This window comes from Haliotis rufescens, unplaced genomic scaffold, assembly GCF_023055435.1.
Source record: "Haliotis rufescens isolate VD_foot unplaced genomic scaffold, xgHalRufe1.0.p SCAF_41, whole genome shotgun sequence".
In the NCBI taxonomy this organism is placed as follows: Eukaryota; Metazoa; Mollusca; class Gastropoda; order Lepetellida; family Haliotidae; genus Haliotis; species Haliotis rufescens.
This window is the reverse complement of record NW_025964124.1, coordinates 1,071,025-1,093,334: the sequence shown is the minus strand read 5'-3', so window position 1 is coordinate 1,093,334 and position 22,310 is coordinate 1,071,025. Positions and strand designations below refer to the sequence as shown.

Here is a 22,310-nt window from a genome sequence, read left to right as displayed (position 1 = left end):
CCGCCAGCAAACAGGAGGAAGGGTCGTCCATCTGCTGTCTGCGTCCAGGAATCCTGGAGATCCACCTCCAATCTTGTCTGTGGCAAAACAGGAATCGTCTTCTGTCTGTGCCGGTACGACGCGCTGCTCATTGTGGGGAAGGATGGCATCATTCCTGTCTCGTCGTTGTTCAAGTTGGAGAGTTCGTCGTTGTGGAGGGTGTGCATCGGGGTTGACTCTTCTCTCGCTCTCTTCCTCAGGGTGCTCATAAACCGGACCTTCTGGCTATCCTCAGGGGCATGGTTATGCTCTGTAGCATTCCTCATCACGGTTCCTACTGTCGTGCGTCTTCCTCTACATGTGGACTTGACACACTACCAGTGTACGCAAGTCAGTCTCTCGACGTTCTTAGTGTGAAGATAAACATCAAATAGAACTTGGGCTTTCCTCTCCGTGACATAACAAACTCAACATTGCCTTGTTGATGTCATGTTAGTCAGTTCCAAGTATCTATATACTAAACCTAGCCATCTCAACTGTAAATCGTCTTCCTATTGTTATTTTTGTTATTTCTAAAAAAATGTCTTCTTATCATACAGGCATCTTTCATTACACATATTAATTCTTTTTATTAATAACTTTCCTTTAAGTCCCCTAATCCCCTATAGCTCTACCCCTTTCATTTCTACTACCTCTACTCCAGACCTTAATCTCTCCTTTAGGTGAGCTCATAATGCCAGACAGGTAAATGCCGCGTGTTGTTTTAACTAATTGTAGGGGAACTGGGTTGTAGGGGAAATGGGATGTAGGGGTTTTGGGAGATAACCCACTGAAGCACACGTAACGCGTGTGGTGTCTTCTTGGGCAGGTGACTTCATTCGACATGTGCCTCTGTTCACCCAGCAGTGGATGGGTACCCGGTAGGATGACATGACAATGTGGTTGTTAACCTTCTAGGACCTGACAGGCAGCCTGGGTTGTATACTCCCCAGGGAGTTGAAAATGATTGTTGAGTGCACATTGATCCAATGACCGGAGTCATAACAAGGTTGTGAGGATGCCGTATCATTATAGTAACGTCCGATGGACCAATCACTCCGTGGCTTAGATGACCCACTCCTGACCAGGCGTGTTGTAGAGTCATGGCTTATATTGACCACGGAACGGCAATACGTTTAATGAACTGTTATAGGTCCCTATAAGCCCAATACGCAGTTATGCCAATATTTTATCAATTAATATCTCTCCTACAGAGTTTATAAGCAATAGCTTAATCATATACTCCGTGACAATGCAAACCCCCGTCTGACAGCGGGCAGTAGATATATAGAGATTATAGACATTATCGCCTGCAGCAGGGTATCTACATTCCCTCGCTGCCCTGGTCCACAAGAACATAATTAAAATCTTCCCACCAATGGAAATATTTCACTATACATCAAAGGCGATGTGGGACGTTTATCAGCCACACCTGACCGGGAGGGGGGAGGTGTGTGTGTGTGTGTGTTGGGGGGGGGGGGGGGGGGGGGGGGTACCCTTGCGGTGGGTGCAGAATATATATATATATATATATATATATATATATATATATATATATATATATATATATATATATATACAGTTGACATAACTCTTGTCGAATTAAAATGTGGTTTGATATATTTTATTTAGTCCTTATTATTGTGTATATGATAAGTAGTTGGAAAACAACATACGTCAGCATGGAATGAGCAGGGGTCACCGGGAAGGATTTGAGACAGGTCGATATATATTTTTGTGTGTTTTTTCGCTCTTATGAATAGTCTGTTGAATTGATTGCAAACCGAAAAAAAACGTGTCAAAAACGAAAGAGGGGTCATGACCCCAGTGATTCCCACCCCACCCCCACCCCACCCCCTCCGTCGCTGTGCTTCCTATTCAAGTCTAGATATCTTTATTTTTTTATCATTGCTTCAGCTCAGGTGGTCAACAGCAAGGCAAGTCTAGATAGAGGTTTAACGTGTTTAACGGTTTAACGTTTCATTCATGCACGTGAAAGGCGACTATGCTTGTCGTAAGAGGCGACTAACGGGGTCGGGTGGTTAGGCTCGCTGACTTGGTTTCTGTCTTGTGGGCATGTAATATATTACGATGAATGCCATTGTCCAACCGGGTTATCGGGTATCGTAGACTCCCCGCGTGGAGACGATTTGACTTGTCGAGTTAAAGGTCGTAAACTTGACAGCTCAGATTAATGCATGAGCTGTCCAAATTACAGTTATCATCTCGGCCGTTTCCCCCCTAGAATATCCTTTCTGTCGTGAACTAAGTGGATTGATGCTCATGGTGTCAGTCACTACATTGTTTGGTCCAGCCTCAATTAATCACAGACCGCCGTCAAATAGCTGGAATATTGCTGAGTGTGGCGTTAAACAACAAACAAACAAAACAAAACTTGTGGTTCGAATATTCCAAACATTATTTCATATCTGAATATAGCAACTTTCTCAGACATTTGTACGATTATTATGATGAGGACAGATAGGTTCCTCTTAGAACACTGCATCGTGACGTGTTGAAGCCTATGAGATGGTGTGGTGGTGTGGTGGTGGGGTGTGGTGGTGTGGTGGTGTGGTGGTGGGGTGTGGTGGTGTGGTGGTGGGGTGGTGGGGTGGTGTGGTGGTGTGGTGGTGGGGTGTGGTGGTGTGGTGGTGTGGTGGTGTGGTGGTGTGGTGGTGTGGTGGTGTGGTGGTGGGGTGTGGTGGTGTGGTGGTGGGGTGGTGGGGTGATGGGGTGGTGTGGTGGTGTGGTGGTGGGGTGGTGGGGTGATGGGGTGGTGGGGTGGTGTGGTGGTGTGGTGGTGTGGTGGGGTGGTGTGGTGGTGTGGTGATGGGGTGGTGGGGTGATGGGGTGGTGTGGTGGTGTGGTGGTGGGGTGGTGGGGTGATGGGGTGGTGTGGTGGTGTGGTGGTGGGGTGGTGGGGTGGTGGGGTGTGGTGTTGTGTTGGTGGGGTGGTGGGGTGGTGTGGTGGTGGGGTGGTGTGGTGGTGACAAACTAGGATGAACCAGTGGATTCGAACCCTCATCCTGGAACCACAGAGACACGTTGTATTTGTTCTGACGTAATGTGTAATCTGAAATCTATCGAGGTGTCGAGTGATTGTCACGTGTGCGGATAACTGTCAGTCCTAGCAACTAGAGAAGGGGGAGAGAGGGGTCTTGAGCGACAGCAAGACTCTCCACGCTGGACATATTACAAGGATTAACCGTTATCTTCACGCTAAGCACCAATATATAGTCAACTGTATATCCCCATAACCAGCACACCAGTGTCAACGCTTTGTAAACACAGCGGGTATTATCTAACTATATTCGTATATGAGTATCTATTAATATCTATTAATTACTTCGATAACACATATTACCTTCATATGTCACTTTGAGGATCTATTTATACGATGACGTTGTGGAACGTGAAAGTACCGTTATCATGCTCGAGCGTGCGCCGTGTGTGACAGGGGAGATTGCCATTGGAGATTTGGCTTCTATTTCAGGCCGATATATGTTCTGCCGTGACGTCAGCTGTATTTGACTGTCCGTGAATCTGCCCAGCGAGTCAGACTTGGATCCTAAACCTCGGCTGAACTAACACAAGTGTTGATATTTACCAGAAGCTTTGAGAGTCATGTAGGTGAGAGGGTGCGGTGAAGTCATCCTTCGGACGTCGGTGTCATGGAGACAGACAGTTTCTCTGATGTGTGTCGCCTGGCTCTCCTGGTACTCAACGGAATAGCCATAGTGAGTAGACGTTCCACCATAGTGAGTAGACGTTCCACCACAGTGAGTAGACGTTCCACCATAGTGAGTAGACGTTCTACCATAGTGAGTAGACGTTCTACCATAGTGAGTAGACGTTCTACCATAGTGAGTAGACGTTCTACCATAGTGAGTAGACGTTCCACCACAGTGAGTAGACGTTCCACCATAGTGAGTAGACGTTCTACCATAGTGAGTAGACGTTCCACCATAGTGAGTAGACGTTCTACCATAGTGAGTAGACGTTCCACCATAGTGAGTAGACGTTCTACCATAGTGAGTAGACGTTATATCATAGTGAGTAGACGTTATATCATAGTCAGTAGACGTTATGTCACAGTGAGTAGACGTTATATCATAGTCAGTAAACGTTATACCATAGTCAGTAGACGTCATACCACAGTGAGTAGACGTTATATCACAGTGAGTAGACGTTATATCATAGTGAGTAGACGTTATATCACAGTGAGTAGACGTTATATCATAGTGAGTAGACGTTCCACCATAGTGAGTAGACGTTCTACCATAGTGAGTAGACGTTCCACCATAGTGAGTAGACGTTCTACCATAGTGAGTAGACGTTATATCACAGTGAGTAGACGTTATATCATAGTCAGTAGACGTTATGTCACAGTGAGTAGACGTTATATCATAGTCAGTAAACGTTATACCATAGTCAGTAGACGTCATACCACAGTGAGTAGACGTTATATCACAGTGAGTAGACGTTATATCATAGTGAGTAGACGTTATATCACAGTGAGTAGACGTTATATCATAGTGAGTAGACGTTATATCACAGTGAGTAGACGTTATATCATAGTGAGTAGACGTTATATCACAGTGAGTAGACGTTATGTCACAGTGAGTAGACGTTATATCATAGTCAGTAAACGTTATACCATAGTCAGTAGACGTCATACCACAGTGAGTAGACGTTATATCACAGTGAGTAGACGTTATATCATAGTGAGTAGACGTTATATCACAGTGAGTAGACGTTATATCATAGTGAGTAGACGTTATATCACAGTGAGTAGACGTTATATCATAGTGAGTAGACGTTATATCACAGTGAGTAGACGTTATATCACAGTGCGTAGACGTTCTATCAAAGTGAGTCGACGTTATATCACAGTGAGTAGACGTTATATCATATTGAGTAGACGTTATATCATAGTGAGTAGACGTTATATCATAGTGAGTAGACGTTATATCACAGTGAGTAGACGTTATATCATAGTGAGTAGACGTTATATCACAGTGAGTAGATGTTATATCATAGTGAGTAGACATTCTATCATAGTGAGTAGACGTTATATCATAGTGAGTAGACGTTATATCACAGTGAGTAGACGTTATATAATAGTGAGTAGACGTTATATCATAGTGAGTAGACGTATTACTATAGTGAGAGGACATTATATCATAGTCAGTAAACGTTATATAATAGTCAGTAGACGTTCTACCATAGTGAGTAGACGTTCCACCATAGTGAGTAGATGTTTTATCATAGTGAGTAGACGTTATATCATAGTGAGTAGACGGTATATCATAGTGAGTAGATCAGCTCTGGATGGAGTTGATCAATATCGGTGATGTTGACTTTAGCTGCTACCTGCATGGTATGGACTCAGCAAAGCTCATTGAACAGATTACAGACTATGTGATAAAGATGCTAATGACTTTGCAAGAGTGTGTGTTAAATATGTCAAGCCAATGTTTAAAATGGTGTTCAACTAACTCTCAATATATCAGCATTACCATTCTGCATATTTAATGCAAAATAATATGTTGTTCTCTTAAATGTCCACCTTTTTTTTTTCCTTTTTTTGTACTCTACTTTATGGAGGAATGAAAGGTTATATATATCATAGTGAGTAGGCGTTCCATCATAGTGAGTAGATATTCTAGCATAATGAGCAGATATTCCATCACAGTGAGTAGATCTTCCATCATAGTGAGTAGAGGTTCTACCATAGTGAGTTGACGTTATATTATAGTGTGTAGACGTTCTACCATAGTGAGTAGACATTCCACCATAGTTTGTAGATTTTATATCATAGTTTGTACGCTTTACACCAAAGTGAGTAGATCTTCTTTCATAGTGAGTAGACGTCCCACCATAGTAAGTAGGCGTTCCAACATAGTGAGTAGACGTCCTATCATAGTGAGTAGACGTTATATCGTAGTGAGTAGACGTTCCACCAAAGTGAGTAGACGTTCTAGTGAGTAGACGTTCTGTCATAATGAGTAGATATTCCATCACAGTGAGAAGATCTTCTTTCATAGTGAGTAGACATTCTATCATAGTAAGAAGACGTTATATCATAGTGAGTAGACGTCATATCATAGTGAGTAGACGTTATATCATAGTAAGTAGACGTTATATCATAGTGAGTAGACGTCATATCATAGTGAGTAGACGTTATATCATAGTGAGTAGACGTTATATCATAGTGAGTAGACGTTCCGCCATAGTAAGTAGACGTTCAACCATAGCGAGTAGACATTCTCTCATAATGAGTAGATATTCCATGACAGTGAGTAGATCTTCTTTCATAGTGGGTAGATTTTCGACTATAGTGAATAGACGTTCTACCATAATAAGTAGACGTTCTGTCATAGTAAGAAGGTCTTCAACCATGTCCCCGTCGTTATGGTGGTGGTATATTGCTTAAAAGATTGTGAAAATTCCTCACCAGTTGACCAAGCATAAGAGAGTGAGGACAGGTTCTTCTTCTTGGCGTTCACGAGATTCATGAACCTCCCCATATTTGAGCTCCCTTAAGATCCGGGTTAGAATTATTCTTCAGCAGCCTGTTTTTCGTAATAATTGAATAATGAGAATGGGTGGTTTGGCTCGCTGACAAGGATGATGCATGTCAAATAATCCCAATTGCCTAGATCCTTGCTCGTGGTGCCAATCACTGGATTGTCTTGTCCAGGAACAGTTATCTACATACTTGGTTGATGAATGTCATCGTATCCCAAATGCGTGGATCAATGCTCATGACGTCAGTCACTGGACTCTCTTGTCCAGACTCGATTATTTACAGACATCCGTCATATAGCTGGGTTGATGCCGTGCTGCAGGTGAAGAGCGTCGACTTCATCATCATGGGGTCGTTGATGTCCACCCTGGAGCCTCTCCTGGACTTCTCCATCACGAAGCTGGACGCTGCTGACGTGGCCAGGGCGAGAGAGCTGTACGCGGACACCAGTCTGTTTCTTCTGATCGCTGGACCGGTCACTCTCCTGGTCAGCCTGTTTGGCTTCTTCGGCGCCCGACAGAGTAAACGCATATCCCTGGCCTTGGTAAGTTGGGAAATGGCGTGTAACGTTGACCCCAGGATTATTGTACTTACATAGCGTGTGAAAGATGTATATAGCAGTTGCTGGTAAATTGTATGTTAGTGAGACTTATGAAGAGAGCTTTCATTTGATATGCAACAACAACAACAACAACAACAGCAACAACAACAACAACAACAACACCATATTTCATTATATCGTATAAGTGCTTCGTGAGGAGGCATGGCCTCATTGACCTTCAGGGTCTAATCTGACCTTCCTCCACCACGCCTTTAATGGTAGACTCTTCATATTTCATAAGGGCGGTCGGGTAGCCTAGTGGTTAAAGCGTTCGCTCGTCACGCCGAAGACCCGGGTTCGATTCCCGACATGGGTACAATGTGTGAAGCCCATTTCTGGTGTCCCCCGCCGTGATATTGCTGGAATATTGCTAAAAAGCGGCGTAAAACCATACTCACTCACTCACTCACTCATATTTCATAAAGGGATGGCGTCTGAGTGATAATCACCTCTGTTTGCACGTTACTCCTGGTGTGTGCAGGTTACACTTTAGACTTGCCTGCAACTAAATCATAGTTATTGTACAGTGTATGATAATTACAGTTCTATCTGCTGTGAATCAATGTATTTCAGTATTATTTTATGAGTTGTTGTTTTTCCAAACATTCAGATTTTCAGCATGATGAGTTGCTGAGGACGTAAGCCAGGAGGCGTACAGCTGATCGTGGGGGGAATATTGCCGGCGTCCCCAGATTGCAACAGCTGAGACTTCTCTTGTGTGACTGATGACGTCATTTCTGTTTCAGTACATTCTGCTACAGGTTATCCTTATCATCATCGTCGTTGTTTACAGCATCGTCCGCATGCCGACCCCCTTCCAGGTAGGTCTTACTGTCACACGGTGTTGTAGGTGATGACGTCTGTACTGTCACATGGTGTTGTAGGTGATGACGTCTGTACTGTCACATGGTGTTGTAGGTGATGACGTCTGTACTGTCACACAGTGTTGTAGGTGATGACGTCTGTACTGTCACATGGTGTTGTAGGTGATGACGTGTGTACTGTCAGATGGTGTTGTAGGTGATGACGTCTGTACTGTCACATGGTGTTGTAGGTGATGACGTCTGTACTGTCACACGGTGTTGTAGGTGATGACGTCTGTACTGTCACATGGTGTTGTAGGTGATGACGTCTGTACTGTCACACAGTGTTGTAGGTGATGACGTCTGTACTGTCACATGGTGTTGTAGGTGATGACGTCTGTACTGTCAGATGGTGTTGTAGGTGATGACGTCTGTACTGTCACACGGTGTTGTAGGTGATGACGTCTGTACTGTCACACGGTGTTGAAGGTGATGACGTCTGTACTGTCACACGGTGTTGAAGGTGATGAGGTCTGTACTGTCACACGGTGTTGAAGGTGATGACGTCTGTACTGTCACACGGTGTTGAAGGTGATGAGGTCTGTACTGTCACACGGTGTTGAAGGTGATGACGTCTGTACTGTCAGATGCTGTTGTAGGTGATGACGTCTGTACTGTCACACGGTGTTGTAGGTGATGACGTCTGTATTGTCACATGGTGTTGTAGGTGATGACGTCTGTACTGTCACATGGTGTTGTAGGTGATGACGTCTGTACTGTCAGATGCTGTTGTAGGTGATGACGTCTGTACTGTCACACGGTGTTGTAGGTGATGACGTCTGTACAGTCACACAGTGTTGTAGGTGATGACGTCTGTATTCTTACACGGTGTTGTAGGTGATGACGTCTGTACTGTCACACAGTGTTGTGGGTGATGACGTCTGTACTGTCACACGGTGTTGTAGGTGATGCCATCTGTACTGTCACACGGTGTTGTAGGTGATGACGTCTGTATTGTCACATGGTGTTGTAGGTGATGACGTCTGTATTGTCACATGGTGTTGTAGGTGATGACGTCTGTACTGTCAGATGCTGTTGTAGGTGATGACGTCTGTACTGTCAGACGGTGTTGTAGGTGATGACGTCTGTACTGTCACACGCTGTTGTAGGTGATGCCATCTGTACTGTCACATGGTGTTGTAGGTGATGACGTCTGTACTGTCACATGGTGTTGTAGGTGATGACGTCTGTACTGTCACACAGTGTTGTAGGTGATGACGTCTGTACTGTCACACGGTGTTGTAGGTGATGACGTCTGTACTGTCACACAGTGTTGTAGGTGATGACGTCTGTACTGTCACATGGTGTTGTAGGTGATGACGTCTGTACTGTCACAGGGTGTTGTAGGTGATGACGTCTGTACTGTCACATGGTGTTGTAGGTGATGACGTCTGTACTGTCACACGGTGATGAAGGTGATGACGTCTGTACTGTCACACGGTGATGAAGGTGATGACGTCTGTTCTGTCAGATGCTGTTGTAGGTGATGACGTCTGTACTGTTACACAGTGTTGTAGGTGATGACGTCTGTACTGTTACACAGTGTTGTAGGTGATGACGTCTGTACTGTCACACGGTGTTGTGTGTGATGACGTCTGTACTGTTACACAGTGTTTTAGGTGATACCGTCTGTACTGTCACACATCGTTAATACGGACTTCTGTTACCTGTACTGTCCGGATTCTGGTATTTGACTGTATAAATGTTCATAGGAATGCTCCAACCATTCGTTTATCCGGCTTCAATGTCGCTTTGTTTCCGCAGTAAAATGATTGCACAGTCGTCATACTGGCTACACCAGGCCATAACGGATAGAACATACAATACAATACACTTGTGCAGGTATATATTAGACGAATTCATTCAAAGAACTAAAGTGCAGGTTTTAAAGATGAAATGTAGTCTGCTCACATGGAGGCATTTTGTTTCTTTGGAACAGAACCCGGACAACAAGTGGCAGCAACTCTCCAGCTTCCTGCTCGCCTCCATCATTCTGGTGTGTGCAATACAGGTAAACACGTCACTCCTGGTGTGTGCAATACAGGTAAACACGTCACTCCTGGAGTGTGCAATACAGGTAAACACGTCACTGCTGGTGTGTGCAATACAGGTAAACACGTCACTCCTGGTGTGTGCAATACAGGTAAACACGTCACTGCTGCTGTGTGCAATACAGGTAAACACGTCACTCCTGGTGTGTGCAATACAGGTAAACACGTCACGCCTGGTGTGTGCAGGTCAACACATCACTCCTGGTGTGTGCAATACAGGTAAACACGTCACTCCTGGTGTGTGCAATACAGGTAAACACGTCACTCCTGGTGTGTGCAATACAGGTAAACACGTCACTCCTGGTGTGTGCAATACAGGTAAACACATCACTCCTGGTGTGTGCAATACAGGTAAACACATCACTCCTGGTGTGTGCAATACAGGTAAACACGTCACTCCTGGTGTGTGCAATACAGGTAAACACGTCACTCCTGGTGTGTGCAATACAGGTAAACACGTCACTCCTGGTGTGTGCAATACAGGTAAACACGTCACTGCTGCTGTGTGCAATACAGGTAAACACGTCACTCCTGGTGTGTGCAATACAGGTAAACACGTCACGCCTGGTGTGTGCAGGTCAACACATCACTCCTGGTGTGTGCAATACAGGTAAACACGTCACTCCTGGTGTGTGCAATACAGGTAAACACGTCACTCCTGGTGTGTGCAATACAGGTAAACACATCACGCCTGGTGTGTGCAGGTCAACACATCACTCCTGGTGTGTGCAATACAGGTAAACACGTCACTCCTGGTGTGTGCAATACAGGTAAACACGTCACTCCTGGTGTGTGCAAAACAGGTAAACACATCACTCCTTGTGTGTGCAATACAGGTAAACACGTCACTCCTGGTGTGTGCAATACAGGTAAACACGTCACTGCTGGTGTGTGCAATACAGGTAAACACGTCACTGCTGGTGTGTGCAATACAGGTAAACACGTCACTGCTGGTGTGTGCAATACAGGTAAACACGTCACTGCTGGTGTGTGCAATACAGGTAAACACGTCACTGCTGGTGTGTGCAATACAGGTAAACACGTCACTGCTGGTGTGTGCAGATAAACACGTCACTGCTGGTGTGTGCAGGTAAACACGTCACTGCTGGTGTGTACAGATAAACACGTCAGTCCTGGTGTGTGCAATACAGGTAAACACGTCACTGCTGGTGTGTGCAATACAGGTAAACACGTCACTGCTGGTGTGTGCAATACAGGTAAACACGTCACTCATGGTGTGTGCAACACAGGTAAACACGTCACTGCTGGTGTGTGCAATACAGGTAAACACGTCACTGCTGGTGTGTGCAACACAGGTAAACACGTCACTGCTGGTGTGTGCAATACAGGTAAACACGTCACTGCTGGTGTGTGCAACACAGGTAAACACGTCACTGCTGGTGTGTGCAACACAGGTAAACACGTCACTCCTGGTGTGTGCAATACAGGTAAACACATCACTGCTGGTGTGTGCAGTACATGTAAACACGTCACTGCTGGTGTGTGCAACATAGGTAAACACGTCACTGCTGGTGTGTGCAATACAGGTAAACACGTCACTGCTGGTGTGTGCAATACAGGTAAACACGTCACTGCTGGTGTGTGCAACACAGGTAAACACGTCACTGCTGGTGTGTGCAATACAGGTAAACACGTCACTCCTGGTGTGTGCAGGTAAACACGTCACTGCTGGTGTGTGCAATACAGGTAAACACGTCACTCCTGGTGTGTGCAATACAGGTAAACACGTCACTCATGGTGTGTGCAACACAGGTAAACACGTCACTGCTGGTGTGTGCAATACAGGTAAACACGTCACTCCTGGTGTGTGCAATACAGGTAAACACGTCACTGCTGGTGTGTGCAATACAGGTAAACACGTCACTCCTGGTGTGTGCAGGTAAACACGTCACTGCTGGTGTGTGCAATACAGGTAAACACATCACTCCTGGTGTGTGCAGGTAAACACGTCACTCCTGGTTTGTGCAATACAGGTAAACACGTCACCCCTGGTGTGTGCAATACAGTTAAACACGACACTGCTGGTGTGTGCAATACAGGTAAACACGTCACTGCTGGTGTGTGAAGGTAAACACGTCACTCCTGGTGTGTGCAGGTAAACACGTCACTGCTGGTGTGTGCAGGTAAACACGTCACTGCTGGTGTGTGCAATACAGGTAAACATGACACTGCTGGTGTGTGCAATACAGGTAAACACGTCACTGCTGGTGTGTGCAATACAGGTAAACACGTCACTCCTGGTGTGTGCAATACAGGTAAACACGTCACTGCTGGTGTGTGCAGGTAAACACGTCACTGCTGGTGTGTGCAATACAGGTAAACACGTCACTGCTGGTGTGTGCAATACAGGTAAACACATCACTGCTGGTGTGTGCAATACAGGTAAACACGTCACTGCTGGTGTCCAATACAGGTAAACACTTCACTGCTGGTGTGTGCAATACAGGTAAACATGTCACTGCTGGTGTGTGCAATACAGGTAAACACTTCACTGCTGGTGTGTGCAATACAGGTAAACACGTCACTGCTGGTGTGTGCAGGTAAGCACGTCACTGCTGGTGTGTGCAATACAGGTAAACACGTCACTGCTGGTGTGTGCAGGTAAACACGTCACTCCTGGTGTGTGCAGGTAAACACGTCACTCCTGGTGTGTGCAGGTAAACACGTCACTGCTGGTGTGTGCAGGTAAACACGTCACTGCTGGTGTGTGCAATACAGGTAAACACGTCACTCCTGGTGTCCAATACAGGTAAACACGTCACTGCTGGTGTGTGCAATACAGGTAAACACGTCACTGCTGGTGTGTGCAATACAGGTAAACACGTCACTCCTGGTGTGTGCAGGTAAACACATCACTCCTGGTGTGTGCAATACAGGTAAACACGTCACTGCTGGTGTGTGCAGGTAAACACGTCACTCCTGGTGTGTGCAATACAGGTAAACACGACACTGCTGGTGTGTGCAATACAGGTAAACACGTCACTGCTGGTGTGTGAAGGTAAACACGTCACTGCTGGTGTGTGCAGGTAAACACGTCACTCCTGGTGTGTGCAGGTAAACACGTCACTGCTGGTGTGTGCAATACAGGTAAACACGTCACTGCTGGTGTCCAATACAGGTAAACACGTCACTCCTGGTGTGTGCAGGTAAACACGTCACTCTTAGTGTGTGCAATACAGGTAAACACGTCACTCCTGGTGTGTGCAGGTAAACACGTCACTCCTGGTGTGTGCAGGTAAACACATCACTCCTGGTGTGTGCAGGTAAACACGTCACTGCTGGAGTGTGCAGGTAAACACGTCACTCCTGGTGTGTGCAGGTAAACACGTTACTCCTGGTGTGTGCAGGTAAACACGTCACTCCTGGTGTGTGCAGGTAAACACGTCACTGCTGGTGTGTGCAATACAGGTAAACACGTCACTGCTGGTGTGTGCAATACAGGTAAACACATCACTGCTGGTGTGTGCAACACAGGTAAACACGTCACTGCTGATGTGTACAGGTAAACATGTCACTGCTGGTGTGTGCAATACAGGTAAACACGTCACTCCTGGTGTGTGCAATACAGGTAAACACGTCACTCCTGGTGTGTGCAATACAGGTAAACACGTCACTGCTGGTGTGTGCAGGTAAACACGTCACTCCTGGTGTGTGCAGGTAAACACATCACTCCTGGTGTGTGCAGGTAAACACGTCACTGCTGGAGTGTGCAGGTAAACACGTCACTCCTGGTGTGTGCAGGTAAACACATCACTCCTGGTGTGTGCAGGTAAACACGTCACTGCTGGAGTGTGCAGGTAAACACGTCACTCCTGGTGTGTGCAGGTAAACACGTCACTCCTGGTGTGTGCAGGTAAACACGTCACTCCTGGTGTGTGCAGGTAAACACGTCACTCCTGGTGTGTGCAGGTAAACACTTCACTCCTGGTCTGTGCAATACAGGTAAACACGTCACTCCTGGTGTGTGCAGGTAAACACGTCACTCCTGGTGTGTGCAATACAGGTAAACACTTCACTCCTGGTCTGTGCAATACAGGTAAACACGTCACTCATGGTGTGTGCAGGTAAACACGTCACTCCTGGTGTGTGCAATACAGGTAAACACGTCACTCCTGGTGTGTGCCGGTAAACACGTCACTCCTGGTGTGTGCAGGTAAACACGTCACTCCTGGTGTGTGCAATACAGGTAAACACGTCACTCCTGGTGTGTGAAGGTAAACACGTCACTCCTGGTGTGTGCAGGTAAACACGTCACTCCTGGTGTGTGCAGGTAAACACTTCACTCCTGGTCTGTGCAATACAGGTAAACACGTCACTCCTGGTGTGTGCAGGTAAACACGTCACTCCTGGTCTGTGCAATACAGGTAAACACTTCACTGCTGGTGTCCAATACAGGTTAACACGTCACTCCTGGTGTGTGCAGGTAAACACGTCACTCCTGGTGTGTGCAGGTAAACACGTCACTCCTGGTCTGTGCAATACAGGTAAACACGTCACTCCTGGTGTGTGCAGGTAAACACGTCACTCCTGGTGTGTGCAGGTAAACACGTCACTCCTGGTGTGTGCAGGTAAACACGTCACTCCTGGTGTGTGCAATACAGGTAAACACGTCACTCCTGGTGTGTGCAGGTAAACACGTCACTCCTGGTCTGTGCAATACAGGTAAACACGTCACTGCTGGTGTGTGCAGGTAAACACGTCACTCCTGGTCTGTGCAATACAGGTAAACACGTCACTCCTGGTGTGTGCAGGTAAACACGTCACTCCTGGTCTGTGCAATACAGGTAAACACGTCACTCCTGGTGTGTGCAGGTAAACACGTCACTCCTGGTGTGTGCAATACAGGTAAACACGTCACTGCTGGTGTGTGCAGGTTAACACGTCACTCCTGGTGTGTGCAGGTTAAAACCTCAATCAGTGAGTATCATTTTACGTCGCCTTTAGCAATAATCCAGGAATATCACGGCGGGGACACCAGAAATGGGCTTCACACATTGCAACTATGTCGGGAACCGAACTCGGGTTTTCGGCGTGACGAGTGAACGCTTTAACCACTAGGCTACCCGACCGCCCCTAATGCTCAAATTAACTCATTTGCTTTAACGGTATGTACCGCGAAGGAAATATAGGCTAATATATCTATATAAATGTATGCAAGCTAATACAAGGAAGTTACAATCACTTTTGCAACCTTAAACTCCGCTGAGTGAGTGAGTGAGTGAGTGAGTGAGTGAGTGAGTGAGTGAGTGAAGGAGTGAGTGAGTGAGTGAGTGAGTGAGTGAGTGAGTGAGTGAGTGAGTGAGTGAGTGAGTGAGTGAAGGAGTGAGTGAGTGAGTGAGTGAGTGAGTGAGTGTGTGAGTGAGTGAGTGAGTGAGTGAGTGAGTGAGTGAGTGAGTGAGTGAGTGAGTGAAGGAGTGAAGGAGTGAGTGAGTGAGTGAGTGAGTGAGTGAGTGAGTGAAGGAGTGAGTGAGTGTGTGGCGTTTAACAGTATTTCAAAGCCCGAAGCGATGCAGGCCTCAGACGTTTACCACTTTAGTGAAACCCACGAGCAAGGGGGGTGGTCGGGTAGCCTAGTGGCTAAAGCGTTCGCTCGTCACGACGAAGACCTGGGTTCGATTCCCGAAATGGGTACAATGTGTGAAGCCCATTTCTGGTGTCCCCCGCCGTGATATTTCTGGAATATTGGTAAAAGCAGCGTAAAACCAAACTCATTCACTCACCCACGAGCACGGGTATGGTGCTGACAAGCTTAGAAACGTAACTTGGACGAACCAGGATTCGAACCCACGATCACAGGTTTCTGTCGTGCACAAGGGACGTAACTCTGTACAGAGAATTTCGGTGTCTTAGAAGACAGGGCAGTCCGTGCCCCAGAACTCCGAGGGACAACTGCTAGTTTTGTCGTCGCCAAATGCAGGACAACACAGTTCTAAATATACGGCTAACGCTACTTCTGATACTTTCTTACCTTTTATTCATTTACCTTTCTGTTTAATGTGTGTTTTGTACACGTGGACATATGCCTTTATAATGATGGGATGTGAAGTTGTAAGTCAATCACGCATTGAGTCGAGAACAGTATGTGTTATACATTGATTTGTCTTATTTTTTCATGCAACAGTAATTTGTAGGGATTGTATACTCGCCACCAAAAGAAACGCGAACCATAGAAACATATAGAGAAGTATGTACGTTAAGAGTGAGTGAGTATGGTTTTACGCCGCTTTTAGCAATATTCCAGCAATATCACGGCGGGGGACACCAGAAATGAGCTTCACACATTGTACCCATGTCGGGAATCGAACCCGGGTCTTCGGCGTGACGAGCGAACGCTTTAACCACTAAGCTACCCGACCGCCCTGTACGTTAAGAAGAGATGTTTCCTATGTGTACCACTTAATGGCAAAAGTGACAATCAGTCAAGTGTTACCACTGTGTCTTTATCCTTATCAGGATATGCTGCACGTGATTTCCAACCTTTACACGTTAATCCTGCACGAGACAAATTGTACATCTCGATTCAAGGATCTATGACGTCACATGTGATGCGTCCATGAGCATCGGTTCACACAACATACCAGTATGTTCGTTTGTGCATCAATTCAATCTAATATCGCTTGAATATGAGTAAGTCTTCATATATTAACCAGCATGTGTGATATTCGCGTTTCTTTTGGTGGTGCGCACACCCGTCCTTACAGGCCGTATTGCCGGATACCCCTAGAAGACGCTATCGTTTCAAAACATGATTAAACTGTGTAATGGATTGCTAACACGATGAGCAGATGTCGCACTGATTATACATGTTCCAGGGCATAACCGTCTTCCTGTCCGTTGTGGTCATCTCGTCCCTGCGCGAGCATGAGAAGGTTCACCCAACACCACGTGAGTATGTAGACAATAGCTCGTGGCTTTGTAGCTCGCCAACAGCAGTTTCTTCCTGGTCGTCTATACTAAAGTAAGCAACAGGGGCCGTATTTATCAAACAACTTAAGTCTTAAATAAAACTTAAGTCAGTTAAAAAACTTTACTTAATTTTAGTGAAAAAACTTCAGTCATATTTAACAAAAAACAGACTTAAGTTTTGTCATTTCTTTTACTTAACCGTTAAGACTCACCTTGCCAGACTTAAATCATATATATTTGACTTGAGTCATGGAAAACAAAATGGCTGCCAGACGTAATCCAAGAATATTTAATGAGAGAAGAGATATACTACATTCATTAGATGATAATGAACTGATACAGCGCTACAGCTTTGACAGGAACAGTATTGTTTATATTTGTGATATACTTGAGCAGGAGTTGAGTCCCATTACGCAGCGGAGTTGTGCCGTGTCCTGCGTTACCAAGGTGCTTGTCACTTTGCGCTATCTTGCTACTGGCAAATTTCAAATGTGTAATGGTGATGACCATGGTCTGAGCCAACCCACTATCTCTAGGGTTATCTTCCAAACGCTTGACTCCCTCACAAGTCACCGTATCCTTCGTAGTTGTTTGATAAATACGGCGCCAGGTTTGATGTTTAACGCCGCACTCAGCAAAATTCCAGCTTTTTGACGGCGGTCTGTAAATAATCGAGTCTGGACCAGACAATCCAGTGATTAATATCATGAGCATCGATCCACGCAATTGGAATAAATGACATCAACCAAGTCAGCGAGACTGGCCACCCGATCCCGTTAGTCGCCTTTTACGACAAGCATAGTTACCTTTTACGGCAAACATGGGTTGCTGAAGACCTGTTCTACCCCGGAATTGATAAATACGGACCCAGGTACGGACCCAGGTATTATGTTGAGGGTAGTTATTCATCAACGCGAGCTGCGCGTGCCTTGCTTGTTCTTTTGGGGAAGTAAATACCTCGCCTTGCAAAATGTAGATCAAATCCAATCTATGATCATAAAAACGGAAAATATTCATAAACGAAATATATTGCCACACTTGCTCCAGCTATAATTGATTATTGCGTTACTACCTGACGGTCAGGTTTAAAAAATTCGTACTTTTAAATAATACTTTATGTGCTTAAATTGCCTTTACCATAATCATTGTTAAACGTAGATTCAATACCGCAAGCGGGCCAATCAAAATGTAGAATTGGATAATCAAAAAGGATTAGGCCACGACCATCATAAAGAATGGGCGGAGCTTATGTTGCATAATGGCGCGGAAAGATGTCGCTCATGTCGACTTGTTGTGTACTCAATCTGTGAAGTTTCTGGACGCATTTATTTATAAGAATTGACTTTCATATGTTTTTCTTTTCGTTTGTACGCGGATTTACAATATATTGAAGTTAATTCTTAAACAAGGAATGACTAAGTTCAACGGACCAACAGCGTGTTTGAGGTAATACAAGTCACGTCTGTTGACGCCGGCAATGAAGCGTAGTGACTGCAGCCGAGACACCAGTTGACCAGACCACATCAATAATGCAGAATAATCTGCTTGTTTCCCCCCTCCCCGCTGCTGCTAATCTAATTCACTGCGCAATAGAATATTTTTCAGTTTATAATGATTGTATCTACATCTACGTCACATTTGGGGGTAAGACATTTAGGCAAGAAGTAGGCATCCCCATGGGCGACAATTGTGCTCCCCTTCTTGCGGATCTGTTTCTTCCTGCGTATGAATCGGGATTTCTGTTCGGATTGGCAAAGTCAAAACAAGGTAATTTGGCCACGAAGTTTAACTTAAGCTTCCGGCATATCGGTGATCTTCTATCGTTCAATAACAATCAAATAGCTAATTCCCTTCCACTAATTTACCCACCTGAACTGGAGATAAAGGAGACCAGTGAGACCGCCTCACCTGTTTCATGTTTAGATCTATGCATGGAGATTCAGAGTTACAAAACACACGACTATGACAAGAGGGATGATTTCAACTTTCCAACAGTCAACTTTCACTTCATGTCGAGCAATATTCCAGCAGCTCCAGCCTTTGGTGTTTACATTTCGCAACTTTTGAGATGCGTGCATGCTCTTTCTACCAATATTTTAAAGAGCGTCATACGACTCTTGTTCAGAAGTTGTTTGATCAAGGTGACAACATTCAAGGCCTCAGTAAAGCTGTCAAAACGTTTTATAGTAGACATGCAGAGGACATTTCCAAATTTGACGCATAAGTGACTTAAAAATGATGTCCGATGCAATCCCTATTTTGACTTTACTATATGTTCCCATATTGTTTTCGGGAGAACAGTTGACTTGCCTTTGCATGTGTTGGTGACAGGTGCCACCGGTGGGACAGGACACGCTTACCTTTTCGCGAACACCGGTATTATCACTTTGATAGTGATTCATAACTACATGCTCGTGATATAGTCGGAATTGTACAATCCACGCAATTTACAAATACAAATATTAGCACAAATCACGTGCTTTTATTATTGATATATTTGGATTCTGGTTTCTCGTAGGACATTTTTGCCGGACAAATTACATTGATGAACGTTTTGTATTATCTTATACGTATGTACACTGTGTGACAATGTAATTAAATAATCCTCTCCTTCACCATTGTTGACGCAGTAGGGGGATCAGTGCTGACGTCATAGACCACGCGTCGTTCTTCATTGTTCTTTGCGATGTATGCGTTGCGAGCTCGTATGATTAGTTATGGTGTCTTTAGTTGCCGTATACGGTGTCATATTAGGAGCCCAATATTCTTTACAGCTAACCTAATATGACACCGTATACGGCAACTAAAGACACCATAACGAATTTATTAGGCCGAAAAGTTTACACTTTCTGATATCCATATCGCACGTGTCATGTCAAAATGGAAACTTGACACTTACAACCGTACGTTGACGTTAAGGGTCAAAGGGAGACTACTCTTCAAACCTTAGAGGCCAAACCTTGTTGACAATTTTAATTATCATCTTTTTATCAATAAATTCACGAACGTCTTTGTGTTAAACAGTGTCAAATAAAGAATTTCAGTACCCGAATGTTCATGTGAAATATGTGAGGTGGGTGTTGGAAAATCCAAGATGGCTGTTACTGACGGTATTCTGTCTCATATTAGGTCAGTTACAACCATCTTGGATTTTTACCGACGGTATACGGGCTCCTGTGGGGTTATTAGTTCTTCTCTCTGATTGGTCAATCTCACTTTGAGGCACAATAATATTAGCTATGGTGTCTTTAGTTGCCGTATACGGTGTCATATTTGGCTAGCAGATTGTAAATGTTGTTGTCTGTGTTCACCAGGTGAAGGTAACGTGACAGACAAATCTCAGCGTCCCCCGCCAAGCTTCAGACGGAACAGCTACCGGTAGCCGCCATGAGCTGGGCGCCCACTTCACTTCATCAACAAGTCCACGGAATCAGATATGGCGCATCTTCCCGAGGCATGGGAGTTAACTGACTGTAAAAGTCCAGTTTCCACCCTTGCCGAACAAGGCTGCAATTATGGAGTTGTATTTTGGCTGGACTAACGAGTCTATGCATAGTCCAATCAAAACCGCGTTACGAACTAGACATCCGGTTCTTAAACAACATGGATTTCAACGTGCATATTTCGGTCGACTGCAGGACTTGTAATTGGTGTGTAGCGTAAACTGGGCGACATTCTCATTAAATCAGATCCAATAAGTTCTCGCTGTCGCTTAACAAAGATCTGAGGACATCCCATTACGGGTCACGTTAAACGACCTTTTGCGATCTTTGACCGACCACTGAAACGAATAACAAGAAGTCGATATCAGCCAATGAGAAAGCAGCTTTCTCGAGCTTTAGGGCACTCGTTCTAACCTTTCGACTTCCATTTCAGACTACGCTTGAAAAATATGTTGACACAGTTCTCGATTAAAATTTTGAAAACTGAACAAACGAACACTCCGGAATGTCTAATGTCGTTTACATGTGTATCCCTAGAGATAGACGTTTAACGATTTCGAGGTTGCATGATTAGAAAACACATTCTGACTGTCACTTTCATGATCTGGTAAGCGACGCTTTGATTGGTCGGATGAAAATGTCGTTCTTACGTGACCCGTAATGACATATATTTTCCAAATCTTTAATGAAGGTGCTCACGTGATTTGATGCACTTCGTGGGGTAAGACTCGTGTTATTACAAAGTATATCTTAATCATCGATCAGATCGTCTTGACTTGACCGCCAATTTGTTTGAAGCAAATGCAAGTGATATGAGAGGTGGAATCTAATTATTGGTCAATTGGAGGGAATAGAAGGGACACGAGTCGTAATAGCCACTGTCGGCGCTACGATCGGGCCCAGAAATTCCAGCCTAGTTCGGCAAGGGTGGAAACTGGACTTCAGTTAACTCCCTTGCCTCGGGAAGATGGATATGGCTGGAATGAAATCACGTGTTATTCCCTTTGTGTCAGTATTATGAGTTAATTAAGTATGTTATTAGAAGACTGCACGGGGTTTCCGTGCTGAATGGACACGTGTAGACCACGAGGCCGAATGTGTATCAAATCAAAATACAAAGTACTATTTTCGGTTACATATATTTATTTGTGCGTGACACAGATTTATCCTCTGACCACCAGGAATCTCACTGTCGTTGTGAAGTGCTAACTAGGTCAACTGTGACGTCACATGCTGATTGCATTGTTTCTCTGTTGTGTGTATTCCGAATGTGTATCCAAATTTGACGGATCAGTGACAAAAATAATGTTTGATGCAATTCCTTATTTTAACTAGTGCCATCAATTATGTTCCCGTATTTTTTCAACACATGACTTGCCTTTGCGTGTATTTGTGACAGGCGTCACCGGTGGGGCAGGGTACGCTCACATTTTCGCCCGGTATCATCACTATTGACAGTGATTCATAAACACATGCTCATGATATAGTCAGATTCGTTCCCGGGATTCTGTTTTAGTTGAGATTTCTTATGATTATGGAATTATTTTTGTCGCTTTTATTTATATCTAACTGGGACCGCCTCCGTGGTCTAGTGGTAGAGCGTCCGCCCGGAGAGCGGAAGGTCCGGGGTTCGATCCCAGACCGCGTCATACCAGAAGACGTTAAAAGATGGTACTTGTTGTTACCCTGTCTGGCGCTCGGCATTAAGGGCCTCAAACAAAGGACTGGTCGGCTCGGAGTCAGTAAACTGTGTCTGAGTGGGGTATTCATGTTAAACTGCGGCATGGTATCTCAGTGGGCTAGCACTATAAATCGGCATCAGTCCGAACTAGTACAAGCAGCCACACACACACATGCATGCACGTCGCTATATAAGTG

The 22,310-nt window shown here is 45.0% G+C and overlaps 1 protein-coding gene across 4 annotated transcripts; it reads left to right on the top strand.

The window, feature by feature from the left end:
* The first annotated feature begins 1,705 nt into the window (after positions 1-1,705).
* LOC124126202 lies at positions 1,706-22,062 on the top strand. Of its 4 annotated transcripts, XM_048382849.1 has the most exons (7): positions 1,706-1,739; positions 3,512-3,755; positions 6,870-7,091; positions 7,895-7,969; positions 9,951-10,022; positions 16,896-16,968; positions 20,304-22,060. In XM_048382849.1, exons 2-7 carry the CDS (start codon positions 3,690-3,692, stop codon positions 20,369-20,371), a joined length of 576 nt encoding a protein of 191 aa, XP_048238806.1. In that variant the 5' UTR covers positions 1,706-1,739; positions 3,512-3,689; the 3' UTR covers positions 20,372-22,060. The 4 variants fall into 4 exon arrangements, with proteins under 4 accessions (XP_048238806.1, XP_048238808.1, XP_048238807.1 ...); XM_048382851.1 differs by lacking the exon at positions 1,706-1,739 and having other exon boundaries at positions 3,482-3,755; positions 6,817-7,091; positions 20,304-22,062; XM_048382850.1 differs by lacking the exon at positions 1,706-1,739 and having other exon boundaries at positions 3,491-3,755; positions 20,310-22,059.
* The last annotated feature ends 248 nt before the right edge of the window (positions 22,063-22,310 follow it).

Excerpts from the sequence above, each read along its gene's own strand:
- LOC124126202 (XM_048382849.1), top strand. The coding sequence starts at position 3,690 with ATGGAGACAGACAGTTTCTCTGATGTGTGTCGCCTGGCTCTCCTGGTA. Across the intron at positions 7,092-7,894 it reads AACGCATATCCCTGGCCTTG|TACATTCTGCTACAGGTTAT; the intron begins GTAAGTTGGGAA and ends TTTCTGTTTCAG. Across the intron at positions 7,970-9,950 it reads GCATGCCGACCCCCTTCCAG|AACCCGGACAACAAGTGGCA; the intron begins GTAGGTCTTACT and ends TCTTTGGAACAG.